The 24,408-nt window shown below is 42.7% G+C and overlaps 1 protein-coding gene across 3 annotated transcripts in view; it reads left to right on the top strand.

Annotated features, from left to right (window-relative positions):
• macrod2 (mono-ADP ribosylhydrolase 2) overlaps nt 1-24,408 on the top strand; it is a 396,798-nt gene that overhangs the window by 304,488 nt on the left and 67,902 nt on the right. For all 3 annotated transcript variants that reach the window (XM_047602588.1, XM_047602589.1, XM_047602587.1), the window contains exon 8: nt 1,177-1,250. In XM_047602588.1, the coding sequence (XP_047458544.1) occupies nt 1,177-1,250 (74 nt within the window). The remainder of the gene's footprint in view (nt 1-1,176; nt 1,251-24,408) is intronic.

Consider the following 24,408-nt stretch of genomic DNA (forward strand, 5'->3'; position numbering starts at 1 on the left):
CGTGGCGGTGACCCGGGAAAAGAAAAAATACCAGAATGTGACTGATGCAATAATCAACAGGTTTGGCCCTTGTGTCGGGTGATGCGGGTTGAAATTGGGGCCTTGACCTCTGTTGTTAGAGGAAGGCACCGTCTGCTGCAACCTGAGGTCACGTATAAAGGTCAGGGTTATGGAAGAGCGTCTAGTTTCAAATCCTCAACTGGGTCACTGCGAGTGGAAGAAATGGGGGCATGTTTCTTTGTTGACTTCTGGTCTGGGCTTTGTAGAGGGCGTAGAGTGTTGCGGTTGTGCTTGCAGGACAGCGTCTCGCTACTACCTCTTGGATTTGTGTAGAGGCTTAGGGATAAAGTGCTTCAGTCAACTATTGTGAAAAGCGCAAAATACCCAACTCAACTATAATTACTTTAAAATGAAGACAGCTGAAACACTACTCAGTAACAGATTGTCAGCTCTTTTGGTAATGGTATATCCGCTCTTTAGCTGTAGCAAGCCTGGCCCAAAGGCTTTTATAGTCAATAGCTCTCTCTAAGTGTTTCAGTCTAGGGAGATTCTCTGTAGTGGATCTTGAGATCAGCATCCAGCAGACTCTTCCCTTTGCTGGCCTTGTTAAAAATTAATCAAATCGCTATCTCTGTTTTCTTTGTAATCCATACATCGCGTTAACACAGCGCTAGGCTTCCTCTGCTGGCAGCGCCGCTGCGATTCACACGGATGTCGCTCCTTAGCCCCACTAGCTTTGCTACATGCTAATTCTGGCAAGCTGATAAAATAGTGGAGTGCAAATGATCACACGTGGAAGTGTAACTCTCATAAAGACAAAACATTAATCAGTTCTGCTCGAGGTGGTAATGAGTGAGGGTGTGATTGCATATGTGCGTGATATACTGTACGTGGCTTGCGTCTACACTTTGTTGCCCCCAAAATATGTCTGTGCGTGTTTTCAAATCACCGTGCATCTGGTGACACGCGTTTAGAGCAGTTTATACAACAGCTGGTTTAATCTACCTGAGACAAGCAGCCTGTGCTGCTTTCCATTGATTTAGGGGAAATGCTGTTACCTGTGAAGATATCAGTTTGTCTTTTTTTTTCTCTCCCTCTCCCTCTGGTATCTTCATGTTGGTATACAACTGGTATTGACATTGTGTTGTTTTTTTTTCTTTCTTTCTTTCTCTCCAGGCTTTCCCAATGAGCCTGCTGCTAGCATTGCTCTGAAGACAGTGAAGAGCTGGATTGAAGAGAATCCTGATCAGGTAGGACATACCAACACGAAGCACGTTCAGATCTGGAGACACTTGTCCACTTCTGAAGTAATCCGTCCATTTTGCGATTTTGACGATTCACTGCGAGCCAAAGTTATTGGACCACAGCAGAACAACATAACCCTAATTGTCATGCGTATCGCTATCAGACAGACATGTTACCCACCTGCCTTGCTTGATCAGCCATCCAGTTTGTGGTCTGCATGCACATCAAATTAAAAGCCAGTCTGAGACTAATCAGGCCTTAAATGGTCTGTTGACGGTTTAATTGGTCAATGCTGGCGAGGGCCATTAAACAGCATAAACACATCAGATAAAGTAATCTCCCTTTTTTGTATTCGATAGATTATAATTACGCCTTACAAAGACTCAAGACTCGTACACCCAGTCACTCATGATTGGAGCTGTACCATCGCTGCTTATTCGGTGGAAAAAAACGTTCATAAACGCAGTCGTCTGAATTGAAACGCACGAGGCATAGCATGATCTGACAAACAGATAATCACCTTCAATCTATGTCATTACAGTTGAGGAGTAGTTAAATTCATTTGAAATGACAGTCGTGATATATCTGTTTCTGCTGTAGGAAATGTATTTTGATTTCAAACACGCAGTCGCTGTTACAGTCTTACCCGCTAGGACTATTTTTATCCAGACAGTGAGAGAAAAGAGACGTCCTGCCACTTCATACTAGTCCCTATACTGATGCACTGATACTATAGCAGATTAAAAAACTGATTATCAGCTCATACTCCGAAGCTGTTAGAACTGTGAATTGTGTCTGTGCTTTACCCGTCGTGTCAGCACCTTTATGCATTATTATCTTGTAATGTGTTAGCGCTAATTAACGGGGTCAAACTCAATGAGAAACCGTTGTGATGACCAAATTAAAGCTAGGACTAATTGCAAAACTAGCAATTAGGAGTTTTTTACTGCTATTACTCTAACCCTCATAACTTTAAGAAACTGCATTTAACGGTTTGATAGATTTTTAATGCATGGCCGTAGCTTTTTTTCCCCACTTGTCAGGAGGGTGTTGAAGACTTTAAAGAACGTTTATCAGTTTGTGAGTCAGTGAGCGGTGGTGACCTTTGGGGGTCATCTCTGTTTACTGTTTACTGCGCTGTTTATATCTGTCACCGTGGATTGAGGTGTTTTATAAAGCTCGCAGCTCGACATGCTACGGCATCCACTCAGCTGGTGTTATGGATGTTGTGAACAGGCAGCCAAATGATACAGAGTTGCTAGATTACTTTGCAGTTGATGTGCTATGTTTGCACCACTTGTTCTCTGCCTGATGATTCCTGTAATATGGAGTCAGGGAATCCATCAGCTCCGTGGCGTGGAGAAGGTTTTGTATAGCCTATTGCCGGCTGTAAATAACAAGCTAATGTGCAAGGCTGACGTTTGTGGTTGTGTTATTCCACATCCACGATTGCTCCCCGCTGCACGGGGGCTGCGCTGCCACAATTCTGTGATGCATTGACTGATATTGCTATCTCTTGTGTGGGCAGATCAAGTGAGAAATTTTTACAATTTATGCAGAGGCGTGGGCATTTACGGAGGCTTCCCCCGAATAGTGTTTGGCAAAGCTCCGCGGGCACAAGCACTGGATCCTCAACTTTAACTAGACCAAGAGTGAGTAAGCTTTTAACGAGATCAGAGAGAATAAAGTGAGGCGTTTCACCCAGAAGCGCAGCAGTATTTTCCTCACATTGGAAAGTCTTCCAATCAAACCGCAGACCAACAGGGCACTGAAGCAGGAGGTCTTCCCTCCAATTTTCAGTTCAGTTGCTTGGTGCTTTGTTACTCCTGGTGCATTCCAAATCATTTCTAAGAAATTACATCAGCTTTTACAAAGGAGTATTGAAGCAGAAACCACATATCTAACCGAATTTCATAATGCCAGGAGCAACAGCATGATGCCTGCACTATTTTCCGTGTTTCGTTGCATATTAAATTCTGAGTCGAATACCTCTGGCTTTGTCTGATACGTTTAGATATGTAATTTATCACTGCACCGTTCCCTCAACTGACACACCCAGTGTCGGCGTGATTGATAGCTGACGTGATTCTGCTTTTGGCACTGTCAAGTCACGAGAAACGCGAGCTGACAGTTGTTTACTACGCGGGGCTTACAGTCAATAAAAACATTCTAAATAAAACTCCTTCAATGTACAGCGTCGCGCGAGTAGTTGGCGGACACATTTTGGCATCGTTCATTTTCTCAGTTCTTCAAAGGCGATCAGAAAAGTGACGAGATGATGTGTGCCGAGCTGCCGCTATCAGAAGTTCGCCGTCGCTACAGTGGCTCGCGCCGCCAATTGCTCGCAGCTTTGGAAAGATAGAGCGAGAATGAGAGGTTTGAAGCTCGGTTTATCGTGCATGAAACAATGGTGCTAGATTGCCGACCCCCCCCCCAGCTCTGCACACTCAGCCCTGAGGTGCCTGTGTTGTGGGCGTCCACAGAGACGAGTTGTTTCAGGGCCTTGATAAGGGCCCTGCTTTGGGGAAGATACTCCGCTATTGTGCCTGAATATCGGGACAATGGCCTGGCTGCAGATCTAACACACTGGGAGTAGAGACCATAGCCTCCCCTGCCGCTGACGCACACACCACAGTTGTCCGTGTAGTGTATGTCAGCCTCCACGTGTGTGTGTTTTATCCAGCTGAGATACATTTGAATGTGGCAGGTTGTAGACACACACGGCTATTGGTCTGTAATTGCCCCACTGATTGAAATGTGCACGCAAGGCTCGAGGACACTGTTACATCAAATAGCGGAGGACTTTGTGTGTGCAAGGAAGAGGAAAGAATGAAAAAAAAAAGAAAAGAAAGGACACTGTGTGATTGATTAGCAGCAAGTTTATCTCCCAGGCCAGGACAGTATAGCCCTGATGCACTCACCAGTGCACAAAGGCCCCCAATGCCAGCGTGAAATTCACTCTTAAAAGCACCTAGACTTTGATTGTGCAGGAATAAACAGTCTCGGTCTGGTCAGGAAGAGCCCATCCTTTAATCTAGAGAGACTCGAGTGCAGGAATGATCCTTCAGATCACAATAGATGAAAGAATAAGGGAGGTCAGCTCTCTGCTTCCCTATATCCTCCACACAGATAAATGAAACGGAACATGTGTGTATGCGTAAACAACAGACCAGCAGGCTCTAATGTCTTCAAAAATGCATAAGAGGTTGCAAATACGTAGACGGCGACAACCCAACACGACCGGTTCTCCATATGGTATTGGAGCGGTTTCCTCTTGGTCACAGCAGACAAGCCCCTCCACTCATCTGGCTCTGGTTTATTTCTCATTTTCAGATCTAATTTGGTTTAATTCAGGCTTACATAGGTTTAATCTGCGGATGAAAAATGCGGTCTGACACTTTATTTGGCTGCCACGGATGTGCTCTGGATGGCCAAGCTTTTTAATGAAGCGTTTCAAGGGCCCAGCCGCCCTGCATTACTGACACAGTCTGAACACTTGAGACAGATTGAGAGTCTGTAATAAGCTCTGCTGCACTGTGCTGCTCGGGACAGAATTGATGTGTGGAGATTTCACCTTTCAGCATCACTCCGGTTCGGGCTTTAGTATTAAGCACTCCACTGTGCCTGCGATGCTCCCAAAACAGGTGTTTACACCCCGTTTCCTGCTCCGTGGATGATCTGTTTACGTTAGTAGCATTTCTCATTTAAGACACCCGATAATAAATTCCATCTCAAACCAAGGCTGGAGACATTGTGACAAATGTCAAGTGACTGTTCGGAATAAATACCATTCCGTGTGTCTTGTATGATTGTGTTCTTCGGCGTGAAAGGACATCAGTTTAGAAGGCTGTCTGGGTTTTGGCAGATGGAGCTATAACATGACAATATTGAGGCATTCATTGTCATTCAGCGAAACAAGATGGATGGTTACCATTTCGCCGGCAATATCGTGCAGTTCACCTTTAGAAAATGGGAATTACATTTGTATTGCAACTTGTGTTGCAACTTGCTTTATCTAACATGCAAGTGAGCAGACAGCAAACCACATATGTGGTGTTTGCTTATCCCCAACCATACATGAGGATTTAATTATGATGCATAGCCTCAGGGAACACAAAAGAAAACAGAATCAAGGTCCTATTCCTTTTCAAGCTCCATTACCCTCAACCAGAGGGAATTAAAAAACTGAAAATGTATCTTACATTTAATGTTTTTTATCGGTCTTGTCGCTATCTTTCAATGGTCTTTTAAACTCAGTAACAGACGATATCATCGTGTTTAACAATGAATTATTCCTGGTAGCTAACAAACTGTGAGCAATCAGGAAGTATTTTACCCTGGAAACGCATGTTGTCAGATCTGCCTATAGACTGAACCTCTCACCAATACTCGATTGCACGTTCCTAGTCATGTATGTGGCATACTAATATTTTATCGACACAACCTTTACATCACCCATGGATTTTTAACACTCACGGAAGTTCTGAAATTAATCTTTAGGTGACACATTTACAATTCTGCGTTTTGTATCGTATTTCATTCCGAAATTCAATGCCTGTATTAGACACAAGACATCGTCTTTGAATCGAAAGGTGGAAACTGTCATAAATACCTGTCCAATTGCCCTCAGAAGGCCCTCAGTACTGGAAGAACAACTGTCTCATCTGCACTTTAACTGGACCTCATTATTAATTCAGCCATCATATATATTTTTTTTAAATATTCATATTAGTTATAAAGCTTGGACAAAGAATCCAAACATGGAAAATGTGTTGACGTTGACTTGAATTGAATTCAATTGAACTGAATCACTACAATCACTTGTGCTCATTTACATTTAGAGTATGGACTTTAAACTGCATTAAGTAGAAGAGTTAAACTCCCTATGAATAAATACTTTGAGGAGATTCGTGGAACAGAAGCTGCTGCTAAGTGGGCCGTTTTTTTTTTTTTTTTTCCAGCTCTCTGTTGCTGCATTGCCTCTTCGTGGTGTTTTTATTGTCTAGCATCCAGCGAACGGTCTTTGCCAAGTGTTGCATCTGTTGTCGAGAGGGGCACAAATTTGCTCTGCGCATGCCTCGAGGATGCTGATGTGCCACTGATGGTCTGTGCCATGGTGTTCAAAGCCAGCACTGGTCGTTTGAAGTCAGTGTCTAGCCGCTTTGAATTGTTTGCTGTGACTGAGAACATCAGGGAGATGTGGCCTGATCAGGAGCTGGGAGCATGACTAAACGCCACAACGTTGTGTTCTCTCCTCGGCCTTTCTGTCAAACACACCTTCAGAATTGGCTATAGAATGCTTTAGAGATGGTGTGTGAACGCCGTATTAGTTTTCTCTTTCGCAGAATTACTTTTTTGGCACCGGTGCTAATGCATACCATGTAGTTTAATACGTTATTGGCAGCCATTTGGCCCAAGGCAGTTGAATGGAGCTTTTATGGCTTTTATGATCTGAGGATTTTATTATCTGGCTCACATTGGATGATATGATGTGTGCTCTTTGATTCCCCTGACCTCAGGTTGGTATATTTAAAAACGGCTAGTTTCAGTTTTTAAGTAGATTTAAGATTATACGCCCAGTTTCTGAACTGACACCGGTGGAAGTTGTTTCTTAAATGTTTAACTTTTTGTTCTTTATTTTATCTGCGGGAAGGAAAAGCAGTTTTGATTAAGCACTCACGCTGTCAGAGATAAAAAAAAAAGTTTATCTTGAGCAGCAAACGCTACATTATTGTCAGTGTTTATCCGAGTGCTCTGATTGAGCTCTTGACTTCAGAGAGAAATCCTCTCTGCACGAATGGGGATTAAACCTATCATCTCTATCTATATCCAAAGACCAAGGTGTTGCTTTACTTCAGGTAACTGGTAAAAGAATAATCACCGCATTCTTTAATGTCATGCGATTAATATTGAATGCTCTGTTTGAATGAAAAGTATTAGTGAAGGAATAAATACAACTGCGCTCACCGAATTGATTACATCTCGCTCTCAGGAAGTAATTGAAGAGACGCTTGTGATAACAAGCTAGAGTGCTGAAAAGAAAGCTTTCAGTGTAATCCCTGTGGCTGTTATTGAGGATTACAGAAATGACAAGTAACAAACACCTTGTGAAGTCATTTGCAGTTGTCCTTGGGGGTTAATACAGACTTCTGGTGCTGCAATTTATTTGTGGAGAAAGACCTTGATGTTTATTTGCTAGCTGTCTCTCATATCCAGATACTCTGGTACGCATACGCCAGGACGGCCAATAAACACGGCCCCACTTCGCCCTGACATTAAGATATGATGCCCTCAGAGTTCAGCTCTCTGCTCCTGTAGATACTGTAGTCCCACTCCATGCTTACTGTGCTGGAACAAGCTATCTTAATGACATGCTAATTGATTTAGTGTAGCAGAGATAGCAGTAGGCTGGCACACCGTGATAAAGCAAGGGTGGCTCGAGCTATTGGTTCAGAAGAGGACAGAGAGACTCATCAAACTCCAGCCAGCTCATTCACTCTATTTGAACACAATTTTACACCGCCGTACCCCACGCTGATGCATGGAGACCTTTACTGTGGAGTTTTTTTTTTTTTTTGTGACTGCGTGCATGTGTGTGTTTGGGCAGCTCCTGCATTGAGTGCAAAACCCATCAAGCTCATTTTAAGGCCATCACAAGTTCAGACAAGGCGGGAAAAAAAAAAAAAAGAAAAACCTCCGCTGCACTGTCACAAGAACGCTCATCACAGCCATTAATTATGTAGTCTATCTATGGCCTGCAGAAACAGATGAAAAACATTATGACCACTCCACTGTCCTCTAGCTCACTCGTGCTGATATTAAGCCGTAAAGTCAGGGTCGCACACATAACCTTGTCATAAAGTGCTTATTCACTGCAAAATGCTTGTTTGTGCAGTGAATATGTGCAGTAAAGTATATCACTTACGCAGGAATATGAGGTTATTTAATAGCTTTCCATTACACCTGAAACCAAGTTGGGTGAGTCCTTATTTAAATTGCTGGTTAGACACACATTGCGCATCTACACTGTATATGAATCATGGTTACTAAATCACCACAGAAAATAAATTCATTAGTTAAGGAATTTACTGCAACTTAACTGTTTGTCCCTATTGTTTCCTTACCATATTTTCCTGTGCGTGACTGCGATTTCTGAACAAATAAAATGTGAATGAATGAATGAGAATTCACACAAAAGCCAATCAGGTCAGAACGGTTACACAGAAAGCTGGTGAAAATCTTGCTATATGACTTGCAGAGCCGAGCTGTCGACCTCGTGCGTAGAAACATGGCGGACATAAGAAACTCAAACTTTGCAGCTTTGCTTAAACGTGTTTCTTCCACACATATTTAACCTCCCGGTGAGTTCGAGGAGCATGTCAGCAAAGATCAAGGCGTCATTCTCAGGTTAAACGCATGAATACTGAGCGTCACTGCTTTATTAGAAGCACCAACGTGCCTAATGTTGACTAATGTGTATGTTGACAAGTAATGGCCCACATGGGAATAAAAAATATCTGTGTAATATTGCAATAAATAAATCACAGAAGTAAAATAAAAAAATAAAAACATTGCCACATAATAGCATTCTACCAACATCGCACTTTTTCATTCGCGCTTTGCCGTCACACAAATACAGAACACAGCTCTCTTTTTGTTGTTTTTCAAAAACACTGACTCCGAGGAGCAAGGTGATGCTGTATTGGAATGAGAGGAAATATCTCAAAAATGAAGCTGAGGGTAGGTCACATCCCTTTGGAGACTTGTGGGGGCAGACTTCAGCACTGCGTTCACACAGTGAAAGCCAACGACTGACTCCCTCCCACCCACCCACACACACACAAAAAAACAAAACATTCAGCCTTTTTTTTGTTTTGTTAAAACATTTGTAGCTGCATGAGGTCACCGCTCTTTCAACATTCACAGTTGGTCATGAGCCACAGTGTCGTCAACAAAACGTGCTTTCAGTGTGAATATTGAGCTACAGCACTGCAGCGCGCCGCGTACCCGTTTCTGTATGAGGAGCACATATGCAGGAGCTCCCAGTGCCCCCGATGCTGCTGTAGGGTCGAGGCTCGGTTCAGGGCGGAGGATGGAGACCACCGGAGTGATTACTTTAGCTGTTGCTGTGTGATTGCACGGTCTCTGGCATGTGATTAGGGGGAATGGGCCATATCTCTCACCATCTCAAAGGGGGATCAAATCAGCCTCAAAGCCTGGCTTCAGGCGGTGGTGCATTTGAAAGTCAATGTTTTATTTCTAAGCATAAATTACTTGATCAGGGCACTTTTTTGCCCAAGGTTGTATTCAGAACTAAGGGTTGCTACAGTTAGGAGGGGAGGGGGAGGTGGTGGCGAACCAGGATCTGATGTTTGCATATGTCGTGTCACACATGTTCCCGTCAAGTTCGTAGCTTCAGTTTCTGTGGGAATTTAGAAACACTGTGTCTGCGCTTCGGTCACTTTGTCTTCATCAAAAGAAGCCATTATAATGAAGATTCTGCATTGAGCAGCGGAAGGCTATTCAAGAGGAGAATGCTCATATTTCCGGTGATGCCCAATTGATTTGCTGAACCAGAAAATGGTGTCAGCGCTCTTCAAAGTTGTGTTAAAGGTTGAAGCTGCGGTTTAGTTCGAGTCATGCTGAGTTCTGAGAGGCTAATCCGCTGTGCAGTTTACCTTTTCTAAGAGGGCTGTCTGTAGAGCTGCGGGAAAAAGTGCTGTTTTAAGCCGTGATCTTACTTGTACTCCACCTCTGAATGTTAATTGCTTAGTTGTCTTGTGTTGTTTGTGTGACTGTTACCTCTTTGACTTAACTGACCATTTTCACATTGCGGATTGAAAAGGGCACACGTCTCTGTGGGGCTGGAGCAGTGGGAGAGGTACATGTTGTAACTCTACGGGGCTGCAGAGATAAGTCTGCGCGCTGAGGTCAGCTACACGGTAGTGTGGTGAGAAAGGTGGTGGATGTAGTGCGGGAGGCATTAGCTGTGTGAAGGCTCGAATTTGGAAACTGTCTTTATTGTCTGGCGCCGCGACTTACTTTTCTTTGAGCCTTTCAGACACATCTGAGGTGATACGGGACACTGCTGTCTTACAGCTCAACTCCCACTGTCATCTCCTGTACGATGTACTTTTTTTTTTTTTTTTTTTTTTTTTTTAGACCATTTTTCCTCAGTGTGAATTCTATTATTAACCGTAGAGATATTGCCAGGTTGGTGAAAGTGTGGGCAGGGGTGACGATGCCTGGAGACATCCAGGCGTGTTTATGTCACATTACTATGCAAATGCAAAAATAATTAAGTAAAGCGGCTTATTTTTCTGATGTTTATAACGGCTGTGTATGTTAACAATGCGACCCAAGCTTGAACCTTCGTCTGAGCTGTCTCCTCTTTGCCTCGTGCCGCGTTCCTGGACCAGACATTATCTGCCGGCCCCGTTGTATCCTCGGGCTGTCTGGAGTAATCAAAGGAGGGCAGCATTAATTGCTTGACCGCGGCAGGAAGCCAGGTGGTCTGGGCTGGGTCATCACCTGCCCAGGGAAAGGTTTCCCCTCGTTCTCTCATCACCCATCCTTCGCCGCTCCTTTTTTTTTTTTTTTTTTTTTCCTTCCCCTTCACCTTCTGCCACAACCGAGCCCCGGAAAGTTACGGCCCATTCTCTCGGGGGGTGTTGCAAAGTCACCCCAGCCAAATGCCCGTGTTTATTCTCCAAGCATCAGCGCGTCTAACCACAAGGAGCAATAACCTTCCATTTGAAATAATAGCTGGAATTGAAATTGGACTTGCCCTCTTTACATAAACCTATTTCAGACAATGGTCTCGTTCCTATTACACAACGTCTGTCCCTATACGCTGGCGTGCGCGTCTCAGAAGGTGGCGTTGCAGGAAGGCCCCGAGTTCGCCTGACTTACAGCGGATACATTCATCAAGCTCGTGCCAAGCCAATATCACACTGTCAGAAGGGAGCACGTGGCATTCTATCACCATGAGAGGCTGTGACAGAACAAGTCCTTTTCCATTACGCTCTCTCGGGGCAATCTCTTATATTGCCTCTCTGCTCCTCCGTGATGCTATTTATTTCACTTGTTTGCATTGGTTGATTTCATATTGTTGGGATTCCCCTCCCTGGGGCTTAATCAGCGAGAAGCTCGAGGAAATTTAGTATTTCAATCTCAATAATGTATTGCAGAGTATGGAGATGCTCTTCATATACATATATATACATATATATATCCCTCCCTATTTTCTTTGCACATTTCATATATATATGAAATGTTTAATATGGTGATAAACTGTATTTCAGTTTTAAATCTGTGAAAATGCCTCCATAAATCCTCAACACTCTGCAATTCAGGGCTCATGGTTCTTCGATTTTTAACAGCCGAAACTCCTCTTTCTCATTTAAGCAGCCCGCAATCGTCTTCCCTCCTCATCCCAGGCTTTTTAAAGAGAGCAGCTGATGCACGGAATCGTTCTTATCAGTCCGTATTCTCTGTGTTTCCTATTTTTTTTTTTTTTTTTCCCCACCACTCAGCGTGGACCATTCAGAAGCTGTCGTCCTGTAGAGTGGTCCCCGGTACACTTCAGTGTGCTTCTCGCCTGGAGCACTGAATTACTATTTATGTGCTGAACTTTGACAGCACACCGGAGTCTGTCCCTGCTCGACCAGCATGGCTAAAGCAGTGCTGCTATGAGGTTTCACTTGTCTGCTGCTTTTATGACTTCCTCTTGGCGGAGCAAAAGGTGGAACTGGAGTGGGGTAGAGTAGAGTGTATCTAAACATGCCGTCGGGCTCCTTATCAAAGGCTAAAGACTAAAATGTTATATCCTCAACTTTCTCCCAGTTCCTCTCACTTTACCAATCTTAGTTCATCTATAAATCTGATGTCCACTTTGGGCGTGTTTCGCGACCAACACAAATCACTGGAAGTTTTTTTTTTTAATCATTGTTAAGAGTCTCCGCTGACTGCTGAAATGAAAATGTACTCCTACATGAAGTCAACGGATTAGATTTGTTCACAGTTAGGGGTTAAAAAGCACTTTCAGTCGGTAATGTGAACACCACAAATAGAGCTTTTCTTAAAAGCATTGATGGACATCAAATCTAATATCTGAAGAAGTATTCCAGAGTATTCTGGTAAATCTGGTACAGTTTTACGTGCAGTGATTCTGCTTTCTCATCTAAAGAGGGCAAACCTCAGACTGAGAAGACAGGATTTTCTCAAAGAATGAGGTTATACCGTAGACATTCATTCTCCTGTGGGAACTCTATTGATTATCTCAAATGTCTGTCTGGCTGTGGGATTTTTCAGCACTTTCATACGTTTCTGTGAGATATCTGTCCTTAATCGCAAAGTTCATGTTATAAATCGAATGTCAATTGCCTTTTCCTTGTTCCTGGGAGGCATTAACGCGAGCTGTCACGAAGCCGTACTTTTGTCTGACTGTCTCATAAATTGTTGAAATGTCAAAAAAATAAAATGTAACTGAGATTAATCCCGCTCGGCTGCATTAAGGACAATCAAAGACCTTTAATGAAAAATCACAACCTTTGTGAAAATGTCAGACTTTGAAGTAAGCGTATACTGCTAATAACACTTGTGGAGCTTTTCCTTTTAAAGCTGATATTTGTGTGACTTTATTTGCATACACCCATTTCCCAAAGACAAGTTTTACTCATAAAGAGACACAGCAACCTACTTCCAAAAAGCACTTAAGACGGGCAACTGGATCTGTAGAGTTTTTAAATATCTGTGGGTGTAGCCCGTCAGAATGTTGCTTGACTTGTTTCTGTCGCTGAGGTGTCCTCTTTCCCTATGAATGGTGCTCTAATGACCAATTATCAGTCAGGGGCTGCAGTCTCAAATTGTGAATGGGGTTGAAACGTCTTATCGGGTACAGACGTTAAGACTGTATTGTAAGTGTCAAGAGTCGTAAGGGTCGTACTGCATCATAATATCAATGAATCAGTAGCAGTGTTGCACACTACGAGGGAAAATGGTCAAACTTGGCTACTTACACAGTTGGTGGGTCACTGTTAAAGTATTGCTTAAGTGTGCATTGACTACATAACCCATCTAAAAGTTAAGTGGTGGAACAAATGCAATATTATCAATTTGGAGTGCAAAAAACAATGTTGAAGCCAGCTCACAATATGAAGCCCGCCATGTAGCAACAACAGGCGTGTTTTTTCCAGCTGGTTCTGTCTACTTTGCCTGTCATGTGGTCATTCAAAGGCCATAAATTTTCTGCGCCAGTCTTGTCAGCTGATAGTATATTCACACGCATCCTCTTGAAATATGAATCGCACATAAACAATCAAATTTGCCTTCATTTGCCTTTCAAAACTGGTACTCGTCGACTTATTTCATCAATTTCCCTTGAATCTGCGAGAGGGGTTCCTGTGCCATCTTGTTAGCTGCAGCCTCTCCCCAAAAGTTCACTGCACATGTCCTTGGCAGGAAGCTTGTGTCAGTTCTTCAGCAACAGTGAAAGACTTTTCAGAAAAACAGCCTGCAAGTATGACACCCACAGACCGGCAGCATTAGAATTACAGCTCGCATCATGTGACACGGACATGAGGGCCTTGTGGCCCAGTGCCAGTCTGCAGCCCAGTTGGGGTTAGAAGATTTTGCTTTGCTACAAGCACAAGAATCTTTAGATAAAATGGGGACAATCAGTGGAAATAAATGGACTCCACTGAGCCGAATGGGAAAACAAGCTACTGCATCTTGAATATACTGATAATTATATGTATTACGCTGAACGTTGACATGACTCATCATCAGAAGTGTGTGTGGTGTCACTGCCAGCAGGTGAAACCTATTGTCAAACTGTCACGCTGATGCATACATACATAGTTATGGATGCTGAATTACACCGTGTCTGATAACCATGCAGAGTGGGAAGTGTAATCAGCCACGTCTAATATTGTTACCGAAGTTGGGAGTGAAGTGAAGATTTGAGTCAACACCTGTGCTGTTGTTTGTGCTCTAATGGGTTCTTGATGCAAAATGATGAAATACCGTATGAGAGTCTGCTTAGTTAGGCCTCAAGCAGGGAGTGTGAGTGCAGCCTTTGCTATAGTTCAAAGCATAACAATTATTAAATATGCTGTCAGCGGGCACTCGCATTCACTGCCAAGCTCCTGGTCTGAAATGCTGTCCTGTATATCATAAAACAAGAGTGGATGTAATGAAGACAGACAGACCGTCTGAGGCGCGACCTTCAGAACACGCAGGGTACACGTGAACTCGGTTCACTCTCCAAACACTGTGTTTAGGAGAGTTATTTCTCCATCTCTTGACACATCCTCTTTGCATCTAATATCCTCATGTGTTTTCATAGCACATTGTTATGTAAGGCCGGCTCCATTCTGCAGAGAAACAATTCAGACAAGCTTTGTTTAAAAAAAAAAAAAAAAGAAAAAAAAAACCTACAAGCGGCAAAATAATTACCCACTTTGTGTCTGCCGCTGTCAAGGCAATCTGAATGACATTAATGTATGAGCGGCGGGTAGCTTCAGCATTTTTCATCGTCTTCATCATCTGACGGATTGAGAGAGATGTTTGAAAGGCTTTGAGCTTCCTCGCTGTTTGAGTTCTCACATCATGACCTGATAAGACCCCATTCATCCTCTCTCCCTCCATCATCAGCCAGCCATGGGTTGGACCATAACCAGATTCAGCCTGTCACATCATCACTGGGGCTTTAGACGTGCTATTGTCTAAACACGCTGCCAATGGTCTGGCTCCAGAAGCGAGATGAGTTCTTAATGGAAAAACCAAAGACATAAGTCAAGGTTAGGTTTAAGTTATGGTAAGTATCTGTGCATCTTTATTAGCAAGATGCTGCTGTCGTATTACATTGCATGGCATTTATTGATTTCCTTTTGCAATAGGAGTGGATTCTAAATTGGTCCAAGCTATCCCAGCATCAATTTGAGTCATACAAACAAATCGTTTTTTTTTTTTTTGTTTTTTTTCCCTGCATGTATGCTCGTATTGTAGGCCTGAGCGGGGTGCAGCTGACAGCTTTGTGGTTTCGTCTGACAGAGGAGACTTATTTATGTCTCTCATCCTCTGTGCAACCTCTCTGAAGGCCTGTGCTACAAACCACAGAGACTGCACAGCTCCTGACAGGGTATCACACTACAAAGCCCTCACACTCATTTTTGACTGGCAGCAGCCAACCTCCGATTTCCCCGACTCTATTGCCACGGAATCTGGCTCTTAGCAGGTTCTTGATACGTTTGACGCAGGGATTTTATGGTTTGTGGTAGGAATCTGCAACGAGCGGCGGCCGTGCCCTTGAATGTGGTTAATAGCTCTCCGGATCAGCAGGGGATATTTTTGCTTTAATTTGCCTTTGAATATATGCTTTTTAATTTTTTTGTTGTCTTAAGATTTTTGACTTTATAGCAAGGACGCAAAAAGTCACAATAGAATATCAATGGTTTTACTATGTGAGAACTTTACGGTCACATTGTATGAGTTTGTGTTTGTAGAAGTTTTTAGCTTTTTGGCTATAGGAGTGTCAGAGTCTGATATTTCAGACAAACTATTTGATTTGTTAAATCCGTTTCATAGTCCACTATGTGACTAGCAGTCGCAAAAGAGCTCTGCGATGACAGTGACTGACTTAAGAGTAATAAAATCCGTCTCATAGCCATACCTCAGTCTACCATTCATCCTGGGGTCGCAATTCCAGGAGGGGGGATTGAGGAGAAAATTAAAAAGAAAATTAAAAGAATTTCAATTAAGTGATTTGCTGAATTGGAGGGAAAATGGCAGTGATGTGGAAAAGGCTTTTAATCTTGGTGAGCCACCTCTTGTTCCATTAAGCTCATATCCCCTGCTTATCTCACTAATCATTCCTCCCAATGCCAGCAGTCTTGCTGATTTTTAATGAACCCATTATGTCCTGATTCAGTCCACCAGGACTGGCAGAGACACCATACGTTCACGAGGTGGGCTGGAAACAATCAAAGCGCAATTGGGCCTGTGCAAGTTGCTGCTATGGCCCAGTAAAAAAATGGAGAAATGTTAGACAAGAAATGCCCAATGTGGCATTTTGGAGGACAAAAAAATATGTAAACACGATGGCAAGATTAAATGCATGACTGCATTACTGCTAGAAGATTGCCAGTTCTAGAAAGGCTGTTAATGAACTCTGTAACTGCCTCTTACCTTATAGCTTAGTGTGCCATATACAGTAATCAGACATAACATTATGGCCACCTTCCTAATACTGTGTAGTGTCCGTGTCTTTTTTAGTCATTGAATTTTCTGTTCAGAAAAGAAAAAAAAAAGTCTCAGGGAAGATGACGTGACTGCAGTAAAACCAAGCCGCATATTTCAGGCGAAAACTACAAATAACTTCATGTAATCAGGGATTGTTAGCTACTAGCTAACACTATAGATCTTTGCAGATGACAAGCCATTGGCCATGTCAAAAATCACATCAGAGTAAGTCTAATGCATTAGATATATATGCATATAGTCATTTATTTGGGCACTCTGCCCAGAAACACAGTACCGTCCTCATACGACAACCTCTGCGCTTCATTTTGTTTATCCCTTCTTAATATTGATAAAGAAAAATGCCTTGGGTTTCAATTTTAATTTTTGAATATTAAAATAAAAATCAAATCTTTTTTCTTTTTTTTTTTTTATATTTTTTTCTAAATGCAAAATCCAATGACCAAAAGATACACGGACAGTTGCGACTCATCAGAGAATGGACATGGATCTTCTGAGGATGTCTTGTGGTGTCTGGCAGCAGAATGTTTTTAGGTTATAAACTGTGGCTTATGGGTTGAGGAGAAGGGCTTGTTCCAGCACATCCCACAGATGCTTGATTATTTTGGGATCTAGTGAGTTTGGAGGCCAGGTCAACAACTTGTGCTGTTTTTGTATGTGTGTGTCTGTGTCAGGCTGCATCATGCTGTGGATGGCTGCTGACATCAAGGAGTGTCATTCTCACCACGTGGGGGTCTAGGTGGGTGTCTAAGTGACATCCACACGAATGCCAAAAGGTCTGAAAGTTTCCCAGCAGAAAACTGAATTGTCACAAGATGGTCAATGTTATTTACGTCTCCTGTGAGTGGTTTTAATGTTTTGGCTGATTGATTTAAATGCGTACACATGTAATAAACAGTGCTCAAGGACAAAAAGCTGAAAGTTAGTTGACTTTAGTTGATGATAGTGTGTTAAAATATTGTATGAACAGAAGGGTGGAATCCTGTGTTTTAAGTGCTGATGATGCAGACATTTATTCTTTGATAACAAAGTGCTGAATGCTACAGTTGAGTAGTCATTTCCAGAGTGCCCACTTCTGTGCATGGTCTGATCTCCTGTTATTATCTGCCGCCCGCACAACACAAGCTAAAGGCATTCTTTGTTTTGTTAATTCAGCTCTTGTCTCAGCAGAGAGCCTATGTGGGAAGTTTCCTTTGTGTACGTTCTTGTTTAGACGTTCATTCAGCATCTCTGTTCTGATTTCTATAGATAACTATGGCAAACTTCAAAAGGCTGCGGATGATTCGCACAATTTTGCCAGCACAGGCAAGGACATGCAGCTGCTCACTTTTGGTTCGGAGCTCAATAATGAAGGCGGTGCTTTTGGAAATAAAGGCTTTTGTTTTATTCAGGTCACACAGGAAAATATAAAACGGTCCAGGTGGCGACTCAAAGCGAGTGTTCTCACCTTGTGAACCTTCAGCAGCTATTTTAATAAATGAGTGTGTATAGACTTGCATGCACAATGTGTAACCCACATAAGAAATTAATTTATCGCAGCTCTCCCAGAAAGATGCCTTTAATTTTTATTATATGCCTAGCTAAAGTAGACCGAAACAAATGAGCCTTGCTGGAGGATCTATTAATATAGTCGAATATTGTCTTCAGTGTTTGGCATTGTTTTGCGTTTTATTTGTGAATAATCACCTGTGTGTGTGTATATATGGCTCATTGTATTTCATTAGCTTATAATGAACTCTTCAAATTAACAGATCTTCCTCCTGCCCTGTTGACAACCCCCACCAACATAACCTTTGAAGTCAAAGATGACTCGAGTCACTCATATTTTATCCTCTCATTGCTACTTTTCCACATCAACTCTCTCCTTCCATTATTGTCCTAATGCATAAAATGGCATGAGGCTACATCACATAGGGCGCTACATTTGTGGATTCAAAAGGGACGTCTGATGATGTGCATTCGACAAGGCCATTAACTCGCTAGAAATGTTCGAAAATAATCGTGCGTACAGTGTCCCAGCAGAGTGGAGTGGTTATTTGCTGTGCCACTGATAGGGTTTTCAGGCTGATAGAAAGCGGTGCTGTGCCCTTTGTCATTATGCACGCTTCCCAATCGATTCTCCACTATCCCATCCAATCGGGATAACTTGACTTTTATTCATAATTAAAGCTATCTGCATGCAAATCAGGCAAAGTCAGAGGGCATATTGTGGTATATGCATATCAAGTCTTACAATTCACGAATGCATCATTATATATTTATATATATATTTTTTACAAATAGAAAGTAATAAAATATGCACATGCCCACACGCAAAATTGCCCTCAAAGCTCATTTATCTTATTGTCAAGAGATCAAGCAATCATCACCATTTAAGACTTAATGTAATTGTGGACTTAATGTGATTACTTTGTTTATCCTGCACATTTTCTCTGTTAGAAGTAATGTATCAGTAATTTTCTGCGTGTTTCACGGGTTTTCTCATTAAATCACAGCTTCAATAATGGTAAGCAAACTAAATCAGTAAATTGCTGTATGCTTTGGTCCGTTCTAATGTGTCTCGTAATGGCAACGCATTTATGTCATCTGCCCTCCTTCAGCTTGAGAAAAGGTTTGTGGATAAGATATCTTAGCATTTCCCTAGACAAACAATACTTAAATGCTAAGAGAAAAGCATCATATCAGTGCATCTCAGTAGCTGCTCTGATTTGTGTGTGTTTGTTCTTGTCCAGCTATCCTTCCGAGGACCCGAGTTATACACCCTCAGAGTGAGGTCATTGTGAGCAGTGCTCGCTTCTTTACAATGCTGTCGAAGTTGTCATGACTTGTTTTTAGGTTAAATGTAACAATTAGGTTATGGCTAGGATTAGAGTAAAGGGTAGCCACTTAATTGAGTTGATAAGGGTTAGGGTAACGGGCCGGGAAATGTATTATGATTTTAAATGTCCTCACAAAGATACATAAAAATGTTTGTGTGTGTGATTTGTCATTAGCAGAAGAGGCATCTTTAGCCATTTTTCAAATGCTGACATATCAAAGCTTATATATTACACTTCTGGGTGTGAACAAACAGGTGTTAACATGCCAATATCAGTGGGATGTGCGCTGGTAGCGGAGCTCACATCATCGCTTCAGAGATGGAAGATTGTGCAGTGCACTGAAGAATGAACGAAACCCACCAAGCAGCCAAGTATGATTGGCAAGTAATATCCCCACATGCCAAATCATGCAGTTGTGTCAATCCCAAATGTGACTGATTATTTTGACAAGTGCATCGTTCCCTCACTGTTTTAGCCTGAGATTTCCTGCCTGTCTAGTGGATAATAAGACACTTGCCACGCTTTATGTTCCATTTTCCAAACGCCAGCTGATTTCAGTGTGTTTCTCTCTTGCATGAAATCAGAAGCTTTTCAGTTACAGTACTTGATGCCTCGTGACGTGGCAGACAGGCTCATTTTCAGCTACGGCACCACCTTCGAACGCTGATGATTCCTGACCAGCGAGTTAGCGATAGGCGGCTTCCAGGCGAAGCCACAACACACATCAGGCAAATATTAGGACTCTTAGTTAAGATGTTTTAAAAGTGATACTTTTATATTTTTACGTGAGTAAAGTCAATCTCATAAAGAAGAGAGAGACAGATTTCTCTGCTTGTGATCTAATAATACTGTCTGGGGAACAGAAACCTAGAACCTTTGAAACCTCTGCAGTGCTCCCAGAGTTTATTGTGAGATCTCTATCTCCACTGACGTGTGTGTGTGTGTGTGTGTGTATATATATGTGCGTGTCAGCCTTATCAAGTGTTTACTGTCTCTGGTATCCATATTAATTTTTGGTAGCTGTTATTGCAGCTCATTTGAGATTGATTGTGTGGCAGGAGGAAAGGCGCAGGAGGCAGCCTGTGCGAGCGTGCGTTTGGAAGTGTAACTCTCATAGCGAATTCTGTCTGCTCACAGCACACACATCATTAGAGGCATCTAAATAGCACAACATGAGTGCAGAAAATACAGTCATTAAGTGCGAGACTTGAATGGATTAATGAATCATTTTCCTTGCCATAGAGGTATTCTAATTATTGTGTCAGTTTGAAACCTGTCCTCACTCAAAGCTCTTTTCACATGTACGAGCACGTGCACTTATAAACAGTTGACAGGGTGACAAGGAAATATGCTCCAGCAGGAAGAAAAATGCAGCACTCTACATTTATCAGTTTTTAAGGTAACAGCGTTACAGCTTCATTTCTTTCCACATCACATCGGCGCTAGCAAAGACAGGGGGAGGAAATATTAAAAGAGGTCAGTGACCTGAGATGAATTGCTACGAGGGCCTGAATTAACAAGGCAAAGGTTAATGTTATTGTAATTATTAGTGTGGCATCTTATGACGATGATGATTTCTTCATCACTCGAGAGCCCGTGTGATCACATCTAATGCATTAGACTAATAATTAGATTCAAACACTGCCTTTTTCATACTTTGTTAATACCCAGAGCCACCCAGTTTGTCATTGCCATGCTTATTTCGGGGGGGGTCAAAGATGTCGGCGACCAGCTAAATGGGAACTGAACGGTGACGGGCGCACCGAGACCGGCGCGCCAACACGCATGCAGAAGCACCGCTCTTACTTAACAGTGTCCCCGCAGCTTGTTGAGTCACACGTAATTATCATGCATGGTTTGTCTCATCAGGCCAAGGTGTCGAGGTGTGAAAATGGCCTTGGGTGACTCATAACAGTGAGGCTCAGACTTCCCATTTGCCCCGAGGGGAGACGGGGAGGAACTCGAATTACTGTCCAACACAATACATCATCTTGTTATGTTTACCTATCGCCAACAAGCAGTGTGTATGGTCTAGAGACAAGCCAGCCTCACATTCGGGACAATAATGGAATATTCTCAGGCATATTTGTCACCGCAAAGAACTGATGGCAAGGTGATACTTTAAAGGTAGCTGTACAAGATTATATTAAACTTGGATATTTACTGACAGTCTTTGGCCCAGCAAATCTACTCCCTAGCAGGAACAATTCCTGTGGTGCACACATATATCCATCACATGATAAGACTGTGACTGGCCCCCAGTGGCTCTGCTCTCTCTTCCACTGACTATGGCCAGATGTGGATTATGTGTTTGTCAGAGTTTGTGTGTTAGAGTTGTGCTGTCACTGGGAGACTAACCCTGACAGCCTGGCTTGCAGTGTGCTTGCTGCAGATGCCCTGGCTGGTACGTCCGTCAGTGCCTCCTCTCCCTGTAGGAAACTTAAAATGCAGAGTCCGCTGAAAAAAGAAAAAAAAAGAAAAAGAAAAACTGCTGTGATCCAGAAGTCTGGACAGAAGCAGCTGTGATGAATGAGGCCTGGGGGCTCAGACCTCAGTAGTGACCACAACCGGAGACATTGCTCTGGACCTGCTGCTGGGATTCTGGGACCAGCCTAAATATGCACAAAATGCATGCGTGTGTGTGTGCCCCTGCCGTGTGTGATTCTGTAAACTGGAATCAGGATGTCACTTATGTGTGATTGAGTGTCAGAAAATGTGTGGTAATGTTTGCTATTAGTCTAACAATCCTATTAAGACGTGTCTCGCCAAAACATCTATCAGCATAGTAGCTTGGAGCCACTTGTGTTTAGATAGATTTATTGCTTAATAATTCAAGGGAGGTGGTGAGCTATAGTGAAAATAATCTTATACACTGTTTTAATTTGCATCATGCTGGGATTTGTCACTGTTACAGATGACGCCGTGTGAATCCACCAGAGTCTTGTTAGGTGGAGCTGCGTGAGGGCTGACACGATTTGCATTATTCACAGCATGCAGCATAAGTGTGTGTTAGCTCTTGTCGCTCCACGAGGGCCCAAGGTGCTCTCCCCCGGTGCATAGAGGGCTCCCCATGCGAAGGCCTTCACCGGTTTGGTAGACAATTAGAGATAGCTACTGTTGCCAAGGAAGGAAAAGATCAGTTCCCCCGCTTCTTACAGGTCTTTCACAATGTCACTGAAACAGTGGATGTGGAAGAGTACTCATGGATGAGTCCTTGCCCTTAGCAATGCTATTATTTCTCTTTTTCCTGTATCATAAATAGTGATGGTAAACTACTTATATAGAGCCTGTGTAGTACTAAAATGAGGCTTACTGCAAAGGGCAGTTGTTTTGTTTCTCATTTCTTATACACTGAAAAAATAAAACATCAAGGACTAGGAAGTGCATTAACTAGCCAGTTTTTTCTACTTGAATCAGCCCATTAGCATGCCATTACCTGCCTTCAGAGCTCAGCGGTGCTCAAAGACAAGCAGCGACAGAAGAAAGAGCTGGCAGAGCTCAATCTGTCAGTGAAAGCTGCGTGATTAACTAATCCCAGCTTCTCATCAACATGGCCCTTGAAGGCAGCAGTGGCCCTGGGGCTGATCAGACCGAAGTTAGTCCAAGATTGTGACAGACGGCGCAGCCCCTAGCATGCTATGTGTCTAGCCATTCACACCGTCTTCTGCTCCACCTGTTCACATGCTTGGCCGTAGCAGGAACATATGCCAAATTACATCCCTGCAAATTTGGTGAGAAACTGAACCCGTAAGGAGGTGTGTATGTAGGTATGTGTGTTTGTGAGTGACCTGGTCCCCTTTCCACCAAGATACTTTACAACTCAGCGTGACTAAATTAAATCCGGAGCCACGGTGGAGTGCCCTCCTTGATGTGACTGACAATTGATAGTCATAATTACAGCAAAATCAATTTGGGAAAGTGATTTGTTGCTACCTTTGCCTTGCTAATTGCATTGTTAAAAGCCAAGGATCCAGCATTAACCCCTCTTTGAAGAAAATCTATATGTAAGTATCAGAGGATATAGGTTAAGGCAAACATGTCTTTCATCAGTAGTGTGGCATCAGCTTGTTCTGTTTTAGTGGAAGCTGTGTCGAGACTCTCCTGGGCCCAGCAACATCTGCTAATGACTCATTTACTATTCATTCGTCCGCAGAAGCGTGGAAGGATAATGCTTTGATGATCCCCGTTCTTTAGCTAGACAAATGAAAGGGGTTAACTAAGGTCGAACCCGCGTGTGGTTTTGTGTCTCAGGGATCCGAGATTTTTAAATAATTAATACAGAGTTTATGTTGGCTTAAAAATTTGAGCGAAAAGTTACAGCTGAAAAATGCACATACATTTTAGACTGTCTTTTATGTTTTTGTTAGTATTGGCATGCCCTCCTTTTGTTTTAATGAAAAAGTTTGTCTAGTTAATTTTATGGGGTTGTGGTCTGACTTCCATGTGAAGTCCAAAAACATCAACACCACAGTCATTTTATATCTATACACTGATCCTGTATTGACATTATGACCACCCTCCTAATATTGTATAGGTCTCCCTTGTGCCTCCAACAGTTGTGACTCATCAGACAATGGACATGGGCCTTCTGAAGGCATCCTGTGGTGTCTGGCTATAGAATGTTGTTAGTGTGGGTCTTTGGGTCCTATGGGTGGAGGGGAGAGGTCTCTGGAGATCAGGCTTGTTCCAGTGCATCCCACAGATACTTGATCAGTTTGGGATCTGGCCAGTTTGGAGGTGCTGTTTTTCAAGATGTTTGAGTTGTTCCTAAACTGTTTGGTGCCTGGTCTGGTTTAGGTGGGTGGTACATGTCTAAGTAATATCCACACAAATGCTAGGTCCAAACGTCAAACGCTTCTTTTTCCCCATCATCCACTTTCAAATGCCAGTATCCTATGTGTTATCCCACTAAGAGCATTTGGACTTGTTTCTCCTCCTTTCCTTTCAAAGTCTTTTTTGTGATTGGGGTTGTATTTTTCAGTGAATTCTGTGTCTGTGAAGAGGTTGGCTTTCTATCTCTCGAGTCGTTGATCTTCTGACGGTGTTGTCACTTTTGCTCTGTCCAATTGGGCTTTTTTGACAT

Source organism: Mugil cephalus, chromosome 13, assembly GCF_022458985.1.
Source record: "Mugil cephalus isolate CIBA_MC_2020 chromosome 13, CIBA_Mcephalus_1.1, whole genome shotgun sequence".
NCBI lineage: Eukaryota > Metazoa > Chordata > Actinopteri > Mugiliformes > Mugilidae > Mugil > Mugil cephalus.